Source organism: Ambystoma mexicanum, chromosome 1q, assembly GCF_040938575.1.
Source record: "Ambystoma mexicanum isolate Mex_15411 chromosome 1q, UKY_AmexF1_1, whole genome shotgun sequence".
Lineage (NCBI taxonomy): Eukaryota > Metazoa > Chordata > Amphibia > Caudata > Ambystomatidae > Ambystoma > Ambystoma mexicanum.
In genome coordinates, this window is record NC_090922.1 from 1,412,254,630 (window position 1) to 1,412,273,000 (window position 18,371).

Below are 18,371 nucleotides of genomic sequence, written 5' to 3' on the forward strand. Positions count from 1 at the left end.
AATCAATAAAGAGAGTAAAGCGTTTTTATTGTGTGCCGCATCCCTTGCCAGTGGAAAGAGTCCTGGTCTGGAGTGCGCTGTGTCATAAATCCGTTACAGTTTTGTCAAGTGCTGAAGCTGAGAGAAGGGTTCTCCAACAGAGAGCACTGCGTTTCCCTCTTCTCTTAAGATTTCTTTTTAATACTATCAGTGCATTTATTCCTGGCTGTTTGACATCCATCTCTATTTGTCACGTGTGCCTTCTTGGATCAACACATGAAAAGAATGTTTGCAAATATTCCTTGTCAAAAATGCTGAATGAAGGTCAACCTAAAAAAGACATTTACAAGAAATTAAAAAACGTTAAAGGGTTAAACAAAAAAAGTACAAAAGTAAGTACAAAAAGTAGGGTAAGGTTACCTAATACATAGATGCCATATGGAACACCATGCCCAAGTCCTAGCCTTTCTTTTCTCCTTCAATTGCATTCCGAAAGTTGTCGTTTTTGTTGACTACAACTGAATAACTAATAAACTACAGTAATATCAAAGCTCAGCACTGGAAACGGGTGTTCCTGGTGACATGGAGTCAGCGGATTACCTAGTTTAAGGGAAGACCAACAGGCAGATGGGGAAAAACAGCAGGGAATGAAAGAACCCCAACCTCCCAAAGGTACAAACAGAAAAGAGCAAGCTTGCAAAAAGCTACCATATTCTGGTCATGTAGTTCACAGGGAAGTTTTTTCATAAAATAGTTTTCGGGTGAAACCCCTCTGGCTTTACTCGCTCTTCTCTGATCAATGCCACAAGAGCCGTCAGCTTCCTACTTACCACAGCACAGTCACCTTTGCCACGTTCTATTTCACCTGACCCTAGGCTCGGCTACTAATAGAGCAGGGATAAGGGGAGGAGATTAGGAAAGGATCATGGGGGAAAAAACTGTTCACAGAGTATTCTTTTACATTATCCGCAGGAATAGTTGCTTTTTCAAGCGTTTCTGTAACTCCTTGAAGTCGGCCTCAAGGCGCAGACTCAGAGAATGGAAATCATGGCATAGTCTATAGAGTTTATGGATTGATGACAGGAATGTCTGGAGTTTGTGCCAGTGAAATAAATGCACTCTTCATAGACACTTGGGTGGAAAATCGCTTCATGTAAGAAATATTAAGTATTTTGATAATTTTCTAGCCTAGAATCAAAGGGGCAGATATGTCACGCGGGAATACATGATCAGAGAAACCGGCCGATACTCCACCCTACTCCACCCTTCTTTATGCCGTAGGCACACCGTATCGGGCTCGTGCCTGCATCGAGCTCAACGCAGTAGCTGAAACTGTTCTCCAGTGACTAGATCTCAAAAGCGGCTGATCCGTGTACCGATCGCTCACAAAGCTGGGAGTCCGGCAGAATTTTCTTCGCCCTGCCAGTCGCCCGCTCCCCACGCGTGAAGAGCAGGAGATTAACATAACAGACGGTGCCGTCGCCACCTCTCACCCACTCGCGGAGGCTAGCTGTGAGCGCCAGGCACGCTTCGCATGCTTGGAGTTTCCCTTCGGCTGAGCATATGCTGTGTCATTATGAGGGGAATGCTTTGTAAACAGAGGAGCTGACGTGTTCCCAGTGCCAGAGCCGAGGCGTATTCCAAGGCTGCCCAAGTGGGTTCTCTTTTTTTTTTTGCATTCAGTCCGGTGACCGGATATCACCTGGCAAGATCGTCGAAGGGTTCGAGACTGCATCTCCGGATAAGTTATTTCAGCGCCTACTCAACTCCATGACAGAGACGGGACTGTGTCCATTATTGGGAGTTGTTAGTCCGCAGCCTGAAGTCTACCTGTAGGAAGAGAAGCCCGCGTCGATACATCTGGGGTACGGAGAGCTTCTCACTGAAATTATGAGAGGGATGGAAGGAAGAGTGTGAGTTCAGAGCCTGGAATTGAACAGGGGTATTCGGCCGCGTAGTGGACGAAGTGCGACCAGCACCTGGACAGCTCCCTGCTGGGATCAAGCGGTGGGGCGAACTATCAGCACCTAGACGGCTGCTTGCGGGGCTTCGTAGGGAAGTGTGACCAGCACCTGGACAGCTCCCTGCAGGGATTAAGCAGTGGGGCGAACTATCAGCACCTAGACAGCTGCTTGCGGGGCTTCCGAGGGAAGTGCGACCAGCACCTGGACAGTTCCCTGCAGGGATCAAGCGGTGGGGCGAACTTTGAGCACCTAGACAGCTGCTTGCAGGGTTTCGGGGTAAGCGCGACCAGCACCTGGACAGCTCCCTGCAGGGATCAAGCAGTGGGGCGAACGTTCAGCACCTAGACGGCTGCTTGCGGGGCTTCGTAGGGAAGTGCGACCAGCACCTGGACAGCTCCCTGCAGGGATCAAGCAGTGGGGCGAACGTTCAGCACCTAGACGGCTGCTTGCGGGGCTTCGTAGGGAAGTGCGACCAGCACCTGGACAGCTCACAGGGCTGCGGAAGGATCGCGTCCAGCACCTGGACAGCTCCCTTCAGGCATTCCGCTTGGAAACTCCGTCACGCTCTATGCTTGTGACCCGCTGCGTCTCCTCTGAAGCCGTGCAGCGATCACACGATGTAGCTCAGGGCCGGCTACACCATGCCTTTCCCAAAGATTCCTTTCCTTGCTTGCCTGGGCAGCTCCTCCGAGGAATTCGGTCGGAGAACTGGGTCAGTTCTCGGTCTGCACACCTCACTGATAATTGTGGACAGGAATAATCTGCAATAAATAACGGGTTATTTTGTTAAAGAAGACCTCCTCATGCTGGAATACTCCAGTAGCTGACGAACTCCGAGAATCACTGATTTAGAAAAAAATAAAAAAAAACAGCGACGCGCGACGCTCGCGCCATCAACAAGTGTGCATGCAGGATTCCGCAAGGCTTCCCTGGGCTGACCGGAAGTGTGTTCTAAGGCTGGCATACACACTTTAAACGAAGCTTGGCTGGGGTGGACCGGCAGCCTATTGCAAGCTCTAAAACCTTTTGCTTTACCCCATTGAGGGCAACTCCGGTGAGAAACACGGCGCTGAAAAGCGAAAGTATTTGTAGAGATCCATTTTTCTAATGAGGCACCAGAAGTCTTCAGCCACGTCCTTTGGTCACCGCAGCAGAGGTGGGAATGGCTAGCAGGCAATAGCTGGAAACAACGGGCTGTGCTCGTTGTTTTCTTTCATCTAAACAAAGACCGTGTATTTCCTGGCGGAGTCCCCATTCCTCTCTCTATTGCATCAGGTTTGCATTTGTTCAAGCGGAGGGCTAAATGCAGACGCACTGCATTTCTGCTGGTGATTTTTTACCAAACATGGCTAGAAATAGATACCTCCCTTCCCTATCTCAAATGAGGTAATGTAGAGTAACTATGTGCTGACTCTCTTTGGACAGCTCTTTGCGGTCAGTGCCAAAGCAACACTTCTTTATTAATGTTGACTAAGCTGGATTTATCAGGATCAATTTTCAGCTTTTAAAAAACACTATATATTTCTTTCAATCTTGGCTTAGTGTTGACACACGTCTGAATTCGTAGTTCAGATCATCTGTGCACCTGCTAGACTTGAGCTCTCCAGTATGATCATATGTAACATCAGCGCCATCAAAGATTGGGGCTCTTTCCTCACCCAGCTGCTCCCGGGCATCAACAAGACCCTTAACCTTGTCCACCAAGGTATCAACACAGTGGAGGTGACCACTGGCAGCGTGGTGAGCGTCCTGCAGGACCCAAAGCCAAGCGGCCTCATCCCCAGTAGTGAGCCCCCGATGAATTCCACCAACTTCACAACTGGCCTCGACCACCTCTTCCAGTACTCCTACTCCGAGTCTGAGGATGAACAGCTGTACAAAGATTACAAGCCTCCCCCCAAGGAGCCCGTCCCACTTCCTAAAGCTGTGCTCTACCTGCTAATGGCCGCGCTCGTGATGGTGGCCGTGGCCTATGCTATTGTTGGCCATCTCGTCAAGGACTTGGTCTATGACTTTATAGGTAAGTCATTGATCTCTCAAGGCATTATCAGGTGTAACAGCTGCCAGGTAACAGCTTAATGGTGGGTGCTTTCTGAGTCCTTGGTTTTGGTCATATTGATACCGACAAAAGGTTTTGCCTTCTAGCACACTACCAAAATAACATAACCTTGTTAGAATATATTTACCTTCGAGCCTGAGCAACACTATTTGGAACAACCGTATGTTGACACACAAAAAGGATATATTTACATGGTTTAGGTGACCTATTGACCTAATAATTGTCAAGTCTGCACTAGCACTTTAATGAAAACAAGTTAAGGCTGTGCCTAGCTCTGTACAGAATTCTGATGAAATAGGACAATGGGGGAGTCTAGTCAGAGGTTACATTGTGTCTGTACTTATTTGTATTTCTATTTCTATTTATTTGTATTTATTTTATTTGTATAGCGCAGACCAGGCCCGGAGGCTACCGGGCGCATTTCTTAAGGCAATGGTTACATAAGTTGCATACAGTGATAATATATCAAACAATAAATATGGCATAGAAATAGACATAGGTAGGTAGTACAACGATACATGGTTTGTCAAGTAGTACATCCCTACATAGGTTATTGCAACACGTTTTGACTTTTATAATTATATGTACTTCATTCTAGTAGTCTTGCTAGTTGGATGTACACACATGCCTTTGTTGATTCATTGTTCAATGTAAAATACTGATAAAATGAAATCATTTTGAGACGATTGAGAAGGCTCAATGTTTCAAGTCACCCAGGGGATTTTCCATGCCTAACCGCAGCCGACATGTTCAGTGAGTTAGAGTACACTTCACTATGAATGCACATTTTCTAAATGCCTGATTTGTATATCCCACACACAACTTTGATTACACTGTGCATGAGTTAAGAATAATGTGTATATTGATAATGTGTATATTAACTTCGTTAGCTCGGTCACCTTGATGTACCTCCAGTGGTTTCTAATAATCTCCATATGTGCCCGTTTAGGCTCTACAGGGTGTGCTACATAATCTTGCACAGGATCACACCATTTCAGTGAAGTAGGGAAGCCGTGATTAGAACACATAACTCATTGGTCCAAAGTCAGCAGCTTAACCATACAGAAACAGGATTCCCTCTAATTTTTATATAGTACTTCTAAAAGGGTTGAAAACAAAATCTTAATTTTTTTTGTTGCCAGGTGTCCTTGTTCAGTAACTGGTTTCTCTCAAGTTGCACACTGTAAGTAACGCACCATCTCACCCTCTTTATCTGTGCCAACAAATGCCTTTTCTATTTAAAAAGTGTTTGACATTGCGCAAGAAGCATTTACTGCTGGTCTGTCTATGGGTTGTGGGCTTAGACACCATTTAGATTCCGTGATATATAAATTCATGAGCATTGTTGTAACAAATGACATCATTCTAAACCCTGATTGACATATCAATGTTAAGGGCTCCGGTTTTCATTTTGTGTTTCTGGAGGTTTAAAATCCGTGATCCCTGTTAACATTCCAGAGGCTGTAATATGTAATTTGGGAGAGTGCAACTTATTTTCTGACAAGCTGCCGGGATCAGAAGACCATTCTTGATCTCTGCAATGAACACCTGCGGCTCTCAGTTTGCAAATGGGCAATCAGACCTAAATGTAATATTTGCAGGATTATCATGGAACATTGGGTGTCCCAGCTGTGTTGCATGCACAATTTTCCTGCCCTTTTCGTGAAAATCATATGTTCAGCACTTTAACCACTCTACAGAGAGAGTCTCTGAGCACAGATATTTCAAGACAATATGTTCTGAAATGTGTTAGATTTTTTTTCTATGTGAGCCTGTGCGCTTGTTGATTTAGCTGTCCTCACTAGTTCCCAAATTTGGTAATGATTGTGAGGTACACACTTGTTAGTGTTTTTCATACAGTGTTACACTTTATTCAATTTGTTTCACATTCATCCTAAAAACACAAGTTAGTGTATTCAATTTCATTATTTTGCTTGTGGTGACTGTTTTGTTGGAAGATGCACCATTCTTCAAAAAGCATTTGTGCCCGTGAAAGATGTCTCATTTGTAAAATAAATAAATAAATAAATAAAAAACTGTCCTGAAATGTGCATTCCATTCTTGGTATACAGTGTTTATAACGAAATTAAAATAGTGACAAGCATTTTCAGTGAAACATAAATAACAACAGAAATGTCGAATTTGTAATGTTAAGTACATGTGGGGGTGGGATAAAGGATTAAACAGGGTGGGAGGGCCTGGGGACGGGTTTAGTAAAGCAAGGAAAACGGAGCACTTGGGGAGACGCCCATCAAAATAAAAAAAAGAGAAAAAAATCATTCTTTCGTTATTTTAGAGTCACTGCAAAAGTTTGTCATTATATTTCTTGTCTTTATAAAGACATGTAACCATGCATTCTGTGGCCACGCCCCACATTCCCAGGTGGTAGATGCACTTATAAGGAATTACCGCCTAATGTCTCCTTTAATGCAAAGTATTGCTCCACTCTCTTAGAGGAGCAAACGATCCCCCACGTCTTGTCATTCATATGCATGCCGGGAAGAAGTAGGTTACTGGGGCTGCACGTCTGGTGAACGCGTATACTCATCTTAACTTTGGTTTTTATTAAAGGTTAGACATAAGGCCCATCTCTGTTACAGACAAGATGAAAAACAACACATTGGGATCACATACATGAATATTATACAACTTATCTATTTGCTAGCACGCGGCGCCAGCGTGCGCACTTCTCAAGTGGAAATTGTGTGTGGGCAACAACCATCAAACATATAATATTAATTATGGAAGGAGTAATAGCAACGATACAAAGTACATAAACACAACAAAAAACCTAATTTTAATTAGTACAAATATCATAACAGTAGTATGAATACTAATAACAACAGCAATCACAGAGCCAAATCAAATTACTATTGTAAATGTATAACTCGCTTAAGAGCGGAATTGGGGATCGAACCTGTGATGTTCCATGTTGGCATATTTCCAAGGCAAGCGCGTTGCCCTTGAGCTATCCTCCCGAGACAGTTTTACATCTCGTTTTCAAAGCTTCCTACTACCACTTGTGGTCTGTGTTTACAGGAAGAATTTCGCTCTTTCGGCGATTGTCCTATTCTTGACAGTGGCTTGTGATTGGGAAATCCTCTTAGCCCCCATGCCACCATGCGCTCTTTCTCCCCATGTCCATGCACCCCTCGCTGGTATCTCGGGGAACACACTCAATCGTCTTCCAGCAGGAGAAAGTTCCAGGTACAAATGCCTGCGAATATAACTGCCACTGCAGGAACCTGTGTGTAACCCGTGGCACACCTGCTAGAAGTCCAGGCGGGGCTGACTCAGCCTTTCAACCTTCTAGGTTGATAAAAAGGACTGTGTTTTTGCTGGGAAACAGCAATGCCTGTTATTAAGGGGACAATCTGATTGGTCGGTGTTAAAGCGACTACTTAACTGAGCACTATTTCTTACTCTCATAAGCCCTCTTGCCCCTTGGCAAAACCAGCGAGTTGATAACAGCTAACCCTTCATTCAACACTAGCTTGGAACATGACACGAGCATGTCAGCCTTTACAAACACCATGCAGGTGCTGACATACACCAGAAGACACCATTGACCAAAAACAGCCATGGGAGATCTCCTACCACTTACAACGCAGACTCCTACAGAAAGAGAAAACCGAAGCATCCACATTCACCAATCTACCATTAAAACAGCCACCAGTCACATTCATACCCCTGAGACTGCACATATCACCAACCTAGTCACACCCACCATATCCTGCAACACACAACCAGGGTCGTCACCCCTACCACCTAATCACCAACCTAGCCACACCCACCATATCCTGCAACACACAATCAGGCTCGTCATCCCTACCACCTAATCACCAACCTAGCCACACCCACCATATCCTGCAACACACAATCAGGCTCGTCATCCCTACCACCTAATCACCAACCTAGCCACACCCACCATATCCTGCAACACACAATCAGGCTCGTCATCCCTACCACCTAATCACCAACCTAGACACGCCCACCATATCCTGCAACACACAACCAGGTTCGTCATCCCTACCACCTAATCACCAACCTAGCCACACCCACCATATCCTGCAACACAGAATCAGGCTCGTCATCCCTACCACCTAATCACCAACCTAGCCACACCCATCATATCCTGCAACACACAATCAGGCTCGTCATCCCTACCACCTAATCACCAACCTAGCCACACCCACCATATCCTGCAACACACAATCAGGCTCGTCATCCCTACCACCTAATCACCAACCTAGCCACACCCACCATATCCTGCAACACACAATTAGGCTCGTCATCCCTACCACCTAATCACCAACCTAGCCACACCCACCATATCCTGCAACACACACTCTGGCTCGTCATCCCTACCACCTAATCACCAACCTAGCCACACCCACCATATCCTGCAACACACAATCAGGCTTGTCATCCCTACCACCTAATCACAAACCTAGCCACACCCACCATATCCTGCAACACACAATCAGGCTCGTCATCCCTACCACCTAATCACCAACCTAGCCACACCCACCATATCCTGCAACACCCAATCAGGCTCGTCATCCCTACCACCTAATCCCAACCTAGCCACACCCACCATATCTTGCAACACACAACCAGGGTCGTCACCCCTACCACCTAATCCCCAACCTAGACACACCCACCATATCCTGCAACACACAATCAGGCTCGTCATCCCTACCACCTAATCACCAACCTAGCCACGCCCACCATATCCTGCAACACACAATCAGGCTATCCATACCACCTAATCACCAACCTAGCCACAACCACCATATCCTGCAACACACAATCAGGCTCGTCACCCCTACCACCTAATCACCAACCTAGCCACACCCACCATACCCTGCAACACACAACCAGGCTCGTCACCCCTACCACCTAATCACCAACCTAGCCACACCCACCATATCCTGCAACACACAATCAGGCTCGTCATCCCTACCACCTAATCACCAACCTAGCCACACCCACCATATCTTGCAACACACAACCAGGGTCGTCACCCCTACCACCTAATCACCAACCTAGCCACACCCACCATATCCTGCAACACACAATCAGGCTCGTCATCCCTACCACCTAATCACCAACCTAGCCACACCCACCATATCCTGCAACACACAATCAGGCTCGTCATCCCTACCACCTAATCACCAACCTAGCCACACCCACCATATCCTGCAACACACAATCAGGCTCGTCATCCTTACCACCTAATCACCAACCTAGCCACACCCACCATATCCTGCAACACACAACCAGGGTCGTCATCCCTACTACCTAATCACCAACCTAGCCACACCCACCATATCTTGCAACACACAACCAGGGTCGTCACCCCTACTACCTAATCCCCAACCTAGACACACCCAACATATCTTGCAACACACAACCAGGGTCGTCACCCCTACCACCTAATCCCCAACCTAGACACACCCACCATATCCTGCAACACACAACCAGGCTCGTCATCCCTACCACCTAATTACCAACCTAGTCACACCCACCATATCCTGCAACACACAATCAGGCTCGTCATCCCTACCACCTAATCACCAACCTAGCCACACCTACCATATCCTGCAACACACAATCAGGCTCGTCATCCCTACCACCTAATCAGCAACCTAGTCACACCCACCATATCCTGCAACACACAATCAGGCTCGTCATCCCTACCACCTAATCACCAACCTAGTCACACCCACCATATCCTGCAACACACAATCAGGCTCGTCATCCCTACCACCTAATCACCAACCTAGTCACACCCACCATATCCTGCAACACACAATCAGGCTCGTCATCCCTACCACCTAATCACCAACCTAGTCACACCCACCATATCCTGCAACACACAATCAGGCTCGTCATCCCTACCACCTAATCACCAACCTAGTCACACCCACCATATCCTGCAACACACAATCAGGCTCGTCATTCCTACCACCTAATCACCAACCTAGTCACACCCACCATATCCTGCAACACACAATCAGGCTCGTCATCCCTACCACCTAATCACCAACCTAGTCACACCCACCATATCCTGCAACACACAATCAGGGTTGTCACCCCTACCACCTAATCACCAACTTAGCCACACCCACCATATCCTTCAACACACAATCAAGTTCGTCATCCTTATCCCTTAATCACCAACGTAGGCACACCCACCATATCCTGCAACACACAATCAGGGTCTCCGTCCCTACCACCTAATCACCAACCTAGTCCGACCCACCATATCCTGCAACACACAATCAGGGTCGTCATCCCTACCACCGAATCTCCAACCTAGTTCCACCCACCATATCCTGCAACACACAATCATGGTCGTCATCCCTACCACCTAATCACCAACCTAGCCACACCCACCATATCCTGCAACACACAATCAGGGTTGTCACCCCTACCACCTAATCACCAATTTAGCCACAACCACCATATCCTGCAACTCACAATCAGGGTCGTCACCCCTATCACCTAATCACCAATCTACTCACACCCACCATATCCTGCAACACACAATCAGGCTCGTCATCCCTACCACCTAATCACCAATCTAGTCACACCCTACGTATCCTGTAACACACAAGCAGGGTCGTCATCCCTACCACCTAATCACCAACTTAGTCACACCCAACGTATCCTGCAACACACAATCAGGGTCATCATCCCTACCACCTAATCACCAATTTACCCACACCCACCATATCCTGCAACACACAATCAGGGTTGTCACCCCTACCACCTAATCACCAACCTAGTCACACCCAACTTATCCTGTAACACACAAGCAGGGTCGTCATCCCTACCCCTACATAGTTTCCATTGAGTGTATGCACACATATATCACGACACACTCCTACAGCGCTTCCCCCACTGCCTCATGGCCGTGGGGGCGGGGGCTAGTGATCTGGATCCAGCTGAGCTTTGCTGTAGGAAGCCTTTCCCGTAGCAGAGAAACACCAGCTAATGAGGCAGGCATCCACAGAACAGTGTAGAATAAACCTCTGAGGTCCAGTCAACGCTTCTATGACCATAGTAACAAGACGACCGCACTCCAGGCAAGACAGGCAAGGGCAAAGGAACGAAGGCTATTCATGCTCTACTTTGCCAAGTTGCCAGATCCAACCTGCCAACGGACCTGATGGATCTGCCATTGCCGGGGAATCCAGAACGATCAGAGAACACTCTGCCACGTTACCAAGTGAGTGGGAGGGAACCCCACTACAACCCTACTGCAAAGCTTCCACTGTGGGAGAACACTTCTCGCAGACAACACCCTGCCAAAGAGAGATGCCAGCATCCAGAGGCCCCGTAAACTGCAGGCGCGATTCATGCTGGAGTCGGAACATAGTATAACCTATGACATAATATGACGTACAACAGAACCACTTGGTTGACTTGCTTCATGCTGGAAGTGGCATGCCGTGAACACCAGGACCCTTGTCAGTAAAATGAAAATTCTCCTAATTACAAGCATGCTTTTTTCTCTGCAGCACAAGGCGATTCTACCAAGGGGACACCCACATGACATCAAGCCTCAACTCCACCAAAATGTACTTCTGAATCCCATCCCTGATGATTCCCCAGTTAGGAAAGGCCCACAAAACATAGCTGTTCCATCGTGCCTTTTTGGTCCTCTGTGAATGCCAACTGTACCTCATGCCAGAGTCTAAATACTGGTTCCCACTCTGCCCGCTATTCACACGGGAGACTCACATTGACCAGAATTGGGGGCGTGTGTTCTTTTACCATTTCAGGGGCTTTCCAATCTGGCTCTGTGTTCCACATGCTGTTTTGGGCCCCATCGCCATTACCCCCATACCGTGCCCCCATACCGTGCCCCTATGTCCCTGTTGCTTGCCGGTCTTGCTGCTGCACATGAAGCTTTCCCTCCTGCCATGCAGCACACCACACCACACCACACCGGTGGCATTTTCTACATTCTGTGTAAATATGCTGGCTAGCAAAGTGGCAGGGGTATTTCCCTTGGCCTAGTCTCTCTGCATGTTCTTTCCTGTCTGTCACTCCTATCACTTACGTGCATTACCACGTAAGCCCCTTTCTGCTAGAATCCTGAAGAAGTCCAGTGCTATACGTAGGGTCTATGAATGAACCCTATAATATAAGCAATTAAGTAAAATTCTGTATAAAGAATGCCTTTGGCACAGCAGTTAATGGTGATTTCAATAGCTCTGATATTGTTTCATACTTTGTGTGTATGTATTTATTTATTGTGTGTATACATATATAATGTGGTGTGTTACCGTGGGCTTGCTACGGGCATTCAGGCAACTGCTTCACAAAATGCTTTGCACAAAGGGGAAATACAGTGACAGGAACAGTAGCCTGGCCTGCACCTGCATGGGCCGAAGAGGACTCCTGATTTCATCAGGCTGCAGGTGAGGCATAGGTGACCACGTGCTTCTCCAAGCTCCACATGAGAACTCTTCCAATGATGACCTCTTTGATTGCATCAGGAGAGATGCTGAATGAGGTTTAGCACAGTACTCTTTCTTATAGCCACATGTATGTTCCTAAATATAACATTTAGCACAGGATCTATGTGCACTACCTAGAAGATAGCTGGTGACATTCCTAACACAGCTGGCCATACCGCTTACCTGCACTTGAACATTTCTAATGCTTTATGTAATTATTTAATTATTTATTCTTTGCTTGTTAGGTAAGAATGTACTGTTCAAAGCGCCCATAGGGCAGGGAGGGATGGTACATTACAACACAATATTAAGAGCTGAGGGGAAGAGGAAAAGTGATGAACCTACTATGCCTTGTGAGTATTCAGAACGTGCAAGTGCTAGGAATGTTGAGTGCTACACGGCCAGAGCCGCGGGAGGTGTAAATTCGAGTCTCCAGAGCAGAGGTTGTGCAGATGCAAAGTGCTGTGGACAGACAGGAGCTGGGAGTAATTGGTGTGAGAGGTCAAGGCCCCGAAGATTCATATGGGCCAAGGACACTGATTCAGCAACTGTGGGACTAGCAGAGGAGAGAAGGTGAGAAGGAGGAGGAAAAGAGGAAAGTCCTATAGAGCTTCCAGAATTTGAGAAGGTACTGCTCAAGGAGCAGGGGCAGGGAGAGGCTATTCCAAAGGACAGAGCCTGCAGAGAAAAGTGAGCGACCCCCCCGCCCTCTTTTTAGCAAAATGCTTTACACACAAAGAGTTGGTGCCAGAGGAGTGAAGAGGTCTAGTGCGAGAGTACTTAGTGAGATAAAGTTGAAGATAGTGTGTTCCCCAGGCCCAGACAGCCTTGTGGATGATGCAGAGGGAATTGAATTTAATCTGTGCAACAACCGGGAGCCAGTGAAGACTTTTTAGAGCAGGAGAGATGCGGTCCCTGGGCTTAAGACCAAGGATAGGTCTTGCTGCTCTATTCTGAATAAGCTGAAGGGGTCGCAGAGTGGAGGAAGGAAGATCCAGGAGAAGGCTATTACAGTAGTCAAGTCTAGAGAGAACTTGGGCTTGGGTCACATTGAACCTCTGCAGGAAATTTAGAAAAGGTAGAATTCCTCTGAGAAGGAGGAGCTGGTAGTTGGACCTCTTGGCAATATCCTGAGTGTGAGGGAGGAAGGAGAGAGAGGAGTTGAAGATGACTCAAAAGTTTCTAGTTTCAGTTGAAGGAGCAGGGGGAGAACCCAAGGAGGAAGGCCAGAGTGAAGGGAAGAAAGAGGGAGCAGGGGTTCCAATGGGAAGGATCTCAGTTTTACAGGCGTTGAGGCAGAGATCATTTGAGGTGCACCAGAACTGAGACGCAGAAAGGCAGTTAGGGATGATGGAGGGTCAGCAGGGAGTCTGAAGAAGAGCTGTGTGTCATCTGCGTAACACTGAAAGTTGGAGTAGAAGGAGGAGATGAGGCATGCAAGGAGAGCAAGGTAAATGTTAAAGAAGCAGGGGAGAGAATAGAACTCTGGGGACATCACAGGTGGAGATGGAAGTAGGAGAGGAGAACGGGCCCAGGATGACTTGGGAAGAGCGGTTAGTGAGGAAAGAGAACAGCCAGTCCAGTGCCTGCTCTGAGATACCAAGTGTATCTTGGAATCTTTCAATGAGGATGGACTGGTTAACCGTCAAATGCAGAGGAGAGATCAAGAAGGATAAGGACCGCTGGGGATTTGGAGGAGTTGGAGTCAAGAGAGGTGAGCAGTTCTTTACAGGTGTTCAGAGGAGCAGTTTCCATGCCTCTGGATGTTCAGAATCCAGATGGATGGTCATGGAGGCCACCAAGACGTTCAGTGTGAGAGTTAAGGTGGGGCAAGGCCAGCTTCTCGAGAAGCTTCCCAAGTAAGGGGGTGATAGAAATAGGGTGATAGCTAGCAGGGCAGGTGGGGTCAGAAAAAGGTTTTTTTCAGCAGTGGGTGCACAAGGGAGTGCTTTAGGACAGTGGTGAACAATCTTGTGGTAAAAGCGTGATTGCAGAACTCAGTGAGAGCAGGGGCAAAAGAGTACATTTTATCCTTGACGGTCATCGATGAGCAAGGGGAGACCTGTTTAGAAGAGACATTCATGGAGCGATGAAGTCTTGTAACTTCCTCAGGAGTGACAGATGAGAAAGAAGGAAAGGAGGAAGGAGGGGTGTGGCAGAGGGCTGTGGAGTGGGGTGTGGGATGCGATGTGGGGGAGTGTTGAAAGGGAGGTCAGAATGTCCTGTGTTTTGGTGGCAAAGTGTGAGTCCAATGCATTGCAGAGGGTATGTGAAGGAGAAGGAGAGGTGGAGACTGCGGAGGGGTTGGCTAGTTCCCTGCAGATTTTGAAAAGTTTAAGCCAAGTTATTGGATGCGCAAGAGACCCGTGCCTGAATGTGGGCTCTTTCCTTTGCATGGATGGCTAGTCTGTATGCTTTGGAGTAGATGGCAGGCCAATTTGTCAGAAGATAAGCCTGAGGTTAGCGACTTCCATTCTGCTGCCCTGCAATTTCCTTTCAGAGCTGCAATTCAAGTGTTACGCTTTGAGGCAGGTTTCATACGAATCCTCATGAGTGGGGCAAGAATGTCAAAGGTGTTAGTGGTGGACAGGTGTAGGTTGCTGAAGGCAGAGTCTGAGGTGGATGGGGCTAGGTAGAGATGAAGGCAGTCACAGTCACTCGATTCAGTGGGCGTGTGTCAGTGAACGAGGTTGGTGTGACTTTTTGGAGGGTTGGAAGGGGGCCAATGGTACCCGGGTGAGAGGAGATGAGAGAGTGGTCAGACCAGGATAGAGGGGTGACTAATGGGGGGAGAGAGAGAGAGGTCTGATTGTATGAGGGCATCCAGAGTGTGTAGAGCTATGTGGGTTGGCACAGAAGGGAGAATGGAGAGGGGAAGCGAGAGTGGTCTAGGAGCCAGCGGAGTCCAATTGAATGTTGAAGTCACCCAGCAGGAGAAGGTTAGAAGTGGAAACAAGTAAAGAGGAGCAGAAGTCAGCCCATTCAGAGATGAATAGGGAGACGGTGCCTGGAGAACGGTAGATGGCAGCAATAGTCAGGGTGGAGGTGGGAGAGGTGACAAACCTGCAGAACAGGCTTTCAAAAGAGGAATAGGTCTGGGTAGGTAAGATGGAGGCAAACACCCACTCAGGGAAAATTAAGGCAAACCTCCCTCCCCACTGTGGTGAGGTCGAGGCTAGGAGATGATTATGAATTCAAGAGGGAAGGATTGTCCTTGTTGGTTGTCCTTCATTTATGTTTGTCACCCATGTATTGTCCCAGGTGACTGTTCCATTTACTCCCCATCAAAACCTGGTCACAATGTCCCTCAATCTCCCCCCATTGTAAGAAGCTCAACAACATTGCCCCGATCAAACAAAAAAAAAGCAAAACCAATAGCCCACCTTAATAAATGATTTACAACTGAACTAAAAATTCTTCGCAACACCAAAATAACTGCAGCATCCCAGTGGACAAAAATCGCCTACCTCGCTCAATAAGGCAGCTTTCATCACAGCAGCCACTTCGTACAAATAAGCCATCCTTAACACTAAAAAAGAGACTTGCAACAACAGAATTCACAATGCTAAATCTGGCACCAAGGAATTCTTTAGCATCCTGCGAGAACTAGAGACACCAGCCCCACCAACTGAAACCTGCATCAAGGATGCAGCATGGTGTGCCAAAATCTAGAAGGCTCTGTCAGATAAAAAATACTATGTTACAAGTAGAAATAGAGACAAAATCAACCTGCTTGACCAACAATACCAACGCCAATACCTCGAGGGTCCGTCACCCTCCACCTTGCCCCCTTTATCCTTCTCCTCAGTCACATCGAAGGAAGTGGAAAATATATTCTTAGGCCTCAAACCCTCAAGATGTCAGGGAGACACCTGTCACGCCAAAGACTTGGCCTCTTTCATTGCCACCATGATCAATGTGTCATTCAATGACGAGTCTATCCCAAACAACCTCAAGGAAGCCTGGGTTATGCCCCTTCTGAAAAACTGAAAAAAAAACATAGACCCCAATATCCCGACTAATTACAGGCCCATTACCATTCTTCCATTCCTACTAAAAATATTGGACAGAGTGGCCTACCTCCAGATCCAAAAGCATCTGGAGGACAAAAATGTACTAGGTCTGTGTCAATCGGGCTTCAGACCAAGGCACAGCACTGAAACATCCCTCCTGGATTTAAAAATCAAGATGAATGAAGCCAAAGAAAAGGGCAAACTGGCCATTCTTCTGCTACTTGATCTCTCTGTGGCATTCAAACTCGTCGATCATCAAATTCTCTCAGAACATCTATCCACAGCCGCCGCCTTCTCCTCAAATGACCCACAATGGATCCAATCCTTCCTCTCTAACCGAACCACTAGGGTCTTTGCACCTTCAACCTCAGCTGAGCCAATCCCCATACATTGCCTAGTACTCCAAGGCTCCGGCATCTCCCCTACACTTTATAACATATTCACTAAGCTCCTTTTTGGTCGTCTTGACAACATGGGTGTCACTTTTACAAATTATGCTGATGATACCCAGGTTCTCATCACACTCTCAGGGAACTATGCAATGACGCCAACCTGATTAATGACATCTACCTGGAAATCGAAGCCTGGATAGGGGGAATACAGTTTGTGTCTTAATGTTGAGAAAACTGAGCTCCTGATCATTGGCTCCTCATCTCGTCTAAATAAACTGGACCCGCGGTGTACCTCCTGGGGAATACCATCAATGTTGCAACAAAGGTCGAAACGCTAGGAGTATACTTAGATTCTACTCTCTCACTTAAGAGACAAGTAAATGCCACAGCCTCTTCAACTGCCTATACCAATAAATAGATTAACGCTTGCAAATCCTACCTGTCCCCAACAGCTGCATTACGCTAGCCGGGGCTCTAGTCTTATTAAAATTGGACTACTGCAATACTCTTTTCCTAGGCACCATAGAAAGGAATCTCAATAGATTACAGGTCTTACAGAATAACACCCTGAGATCAACGTAAAACTTCCCAAGGTCAAACAATATCTCAAGCATCAGGCAGGATGCCCACAGGCTCCCGGTGCGAGACAGAATCACACTCCGTACTCTAGCCTTCACGCATAAATGACTGTCTAATTCTGCCCCAAAATACCATTTGGAAAAATTCTCTAGAAATGACTCAGCCAGACCTACCAGATCCCTCTACTCTTTCTGGCTCAATATCCCGAGGTTCAAACTAAAAACGGCGGGAGGAGCCAGCTTCTCAGTCATGGCCACCAAATGTTAGAACTCTCGCCCTCCCTCAATCCGAGCCGAACTCTCCTTCTGGTCCTTTAGAGCCAATGTGAAGAACTGGCTCTTTAATAAGAATCACTAACAAGCCCCGCAGACCTTTCTCCAGACAACAACTTCTCACACTGCTTTCATATCTTCCTGCTGCCTGCACTGTCTATGTAACTGCCGGCAATAACTCTCTGCACTTACCTGGGGGCGTGGCTTGATGGCTACGTGAGAGGACGTTCCTTGGAGGAGCTCCCGATGATCCGATCCTGATCCTGGGAAAAAAGTGATGGTTTTTGGCGGACTTTCGAGCCCACGGTGCATCTAAAGGCGTATGAAAGTGGGGGGCATATGGTGCGTGCCCTCCCCAACGGCGGGACTGCGTATTCACGGAACTAGACCCCGAAGAAGTTGGCGGTCGCGCAAAGGAAGGGGAGCACCCAAGATGGCCGCCTGTGGACAAAGGGCCATAAAAGGTCCGACGAGCTGAGGAAGACGAGGTTGGTCGGAACGTGGGTGAGCCCAACCAGATAGACGGGTCGCATGCGCCTCGGGCTGAAAGCAAGAACATAAGGGCGAGCCCCTACTGCAGCGGCCATGGGTTGTGGCGGACTAGCAGATTGAACCCGCTAGGATACAGCTGGGCGTGTG

General features: G+C 47.4%; 1 protein-coding gene across 1 annotated transcript in view; it reads left to right on the forward strand.

Annotated features, from left to right (window-relative positions):
- The first annotated feature begins 1,260 nt into the window (after positions 1-1,260).
- LOC138548539 (uncharacterized) overlaps positions 1,261-18,371 on the forward strand; it is a 576,445-nt gene continuing 559,334 nt past the window's right edge. The window contains exon 1 of the mRNA XM_069642284.1: positions 1,261-3,963. Within this exon, the coding sequence (XP_069498385.1) occupies positions 3,552-3,963 (412 nt within the window). The 5' untranslated portion in view covers positions 1,261-3,551. The remainder of the gene's footprint in view (positions 3,964-18,371) is intronic.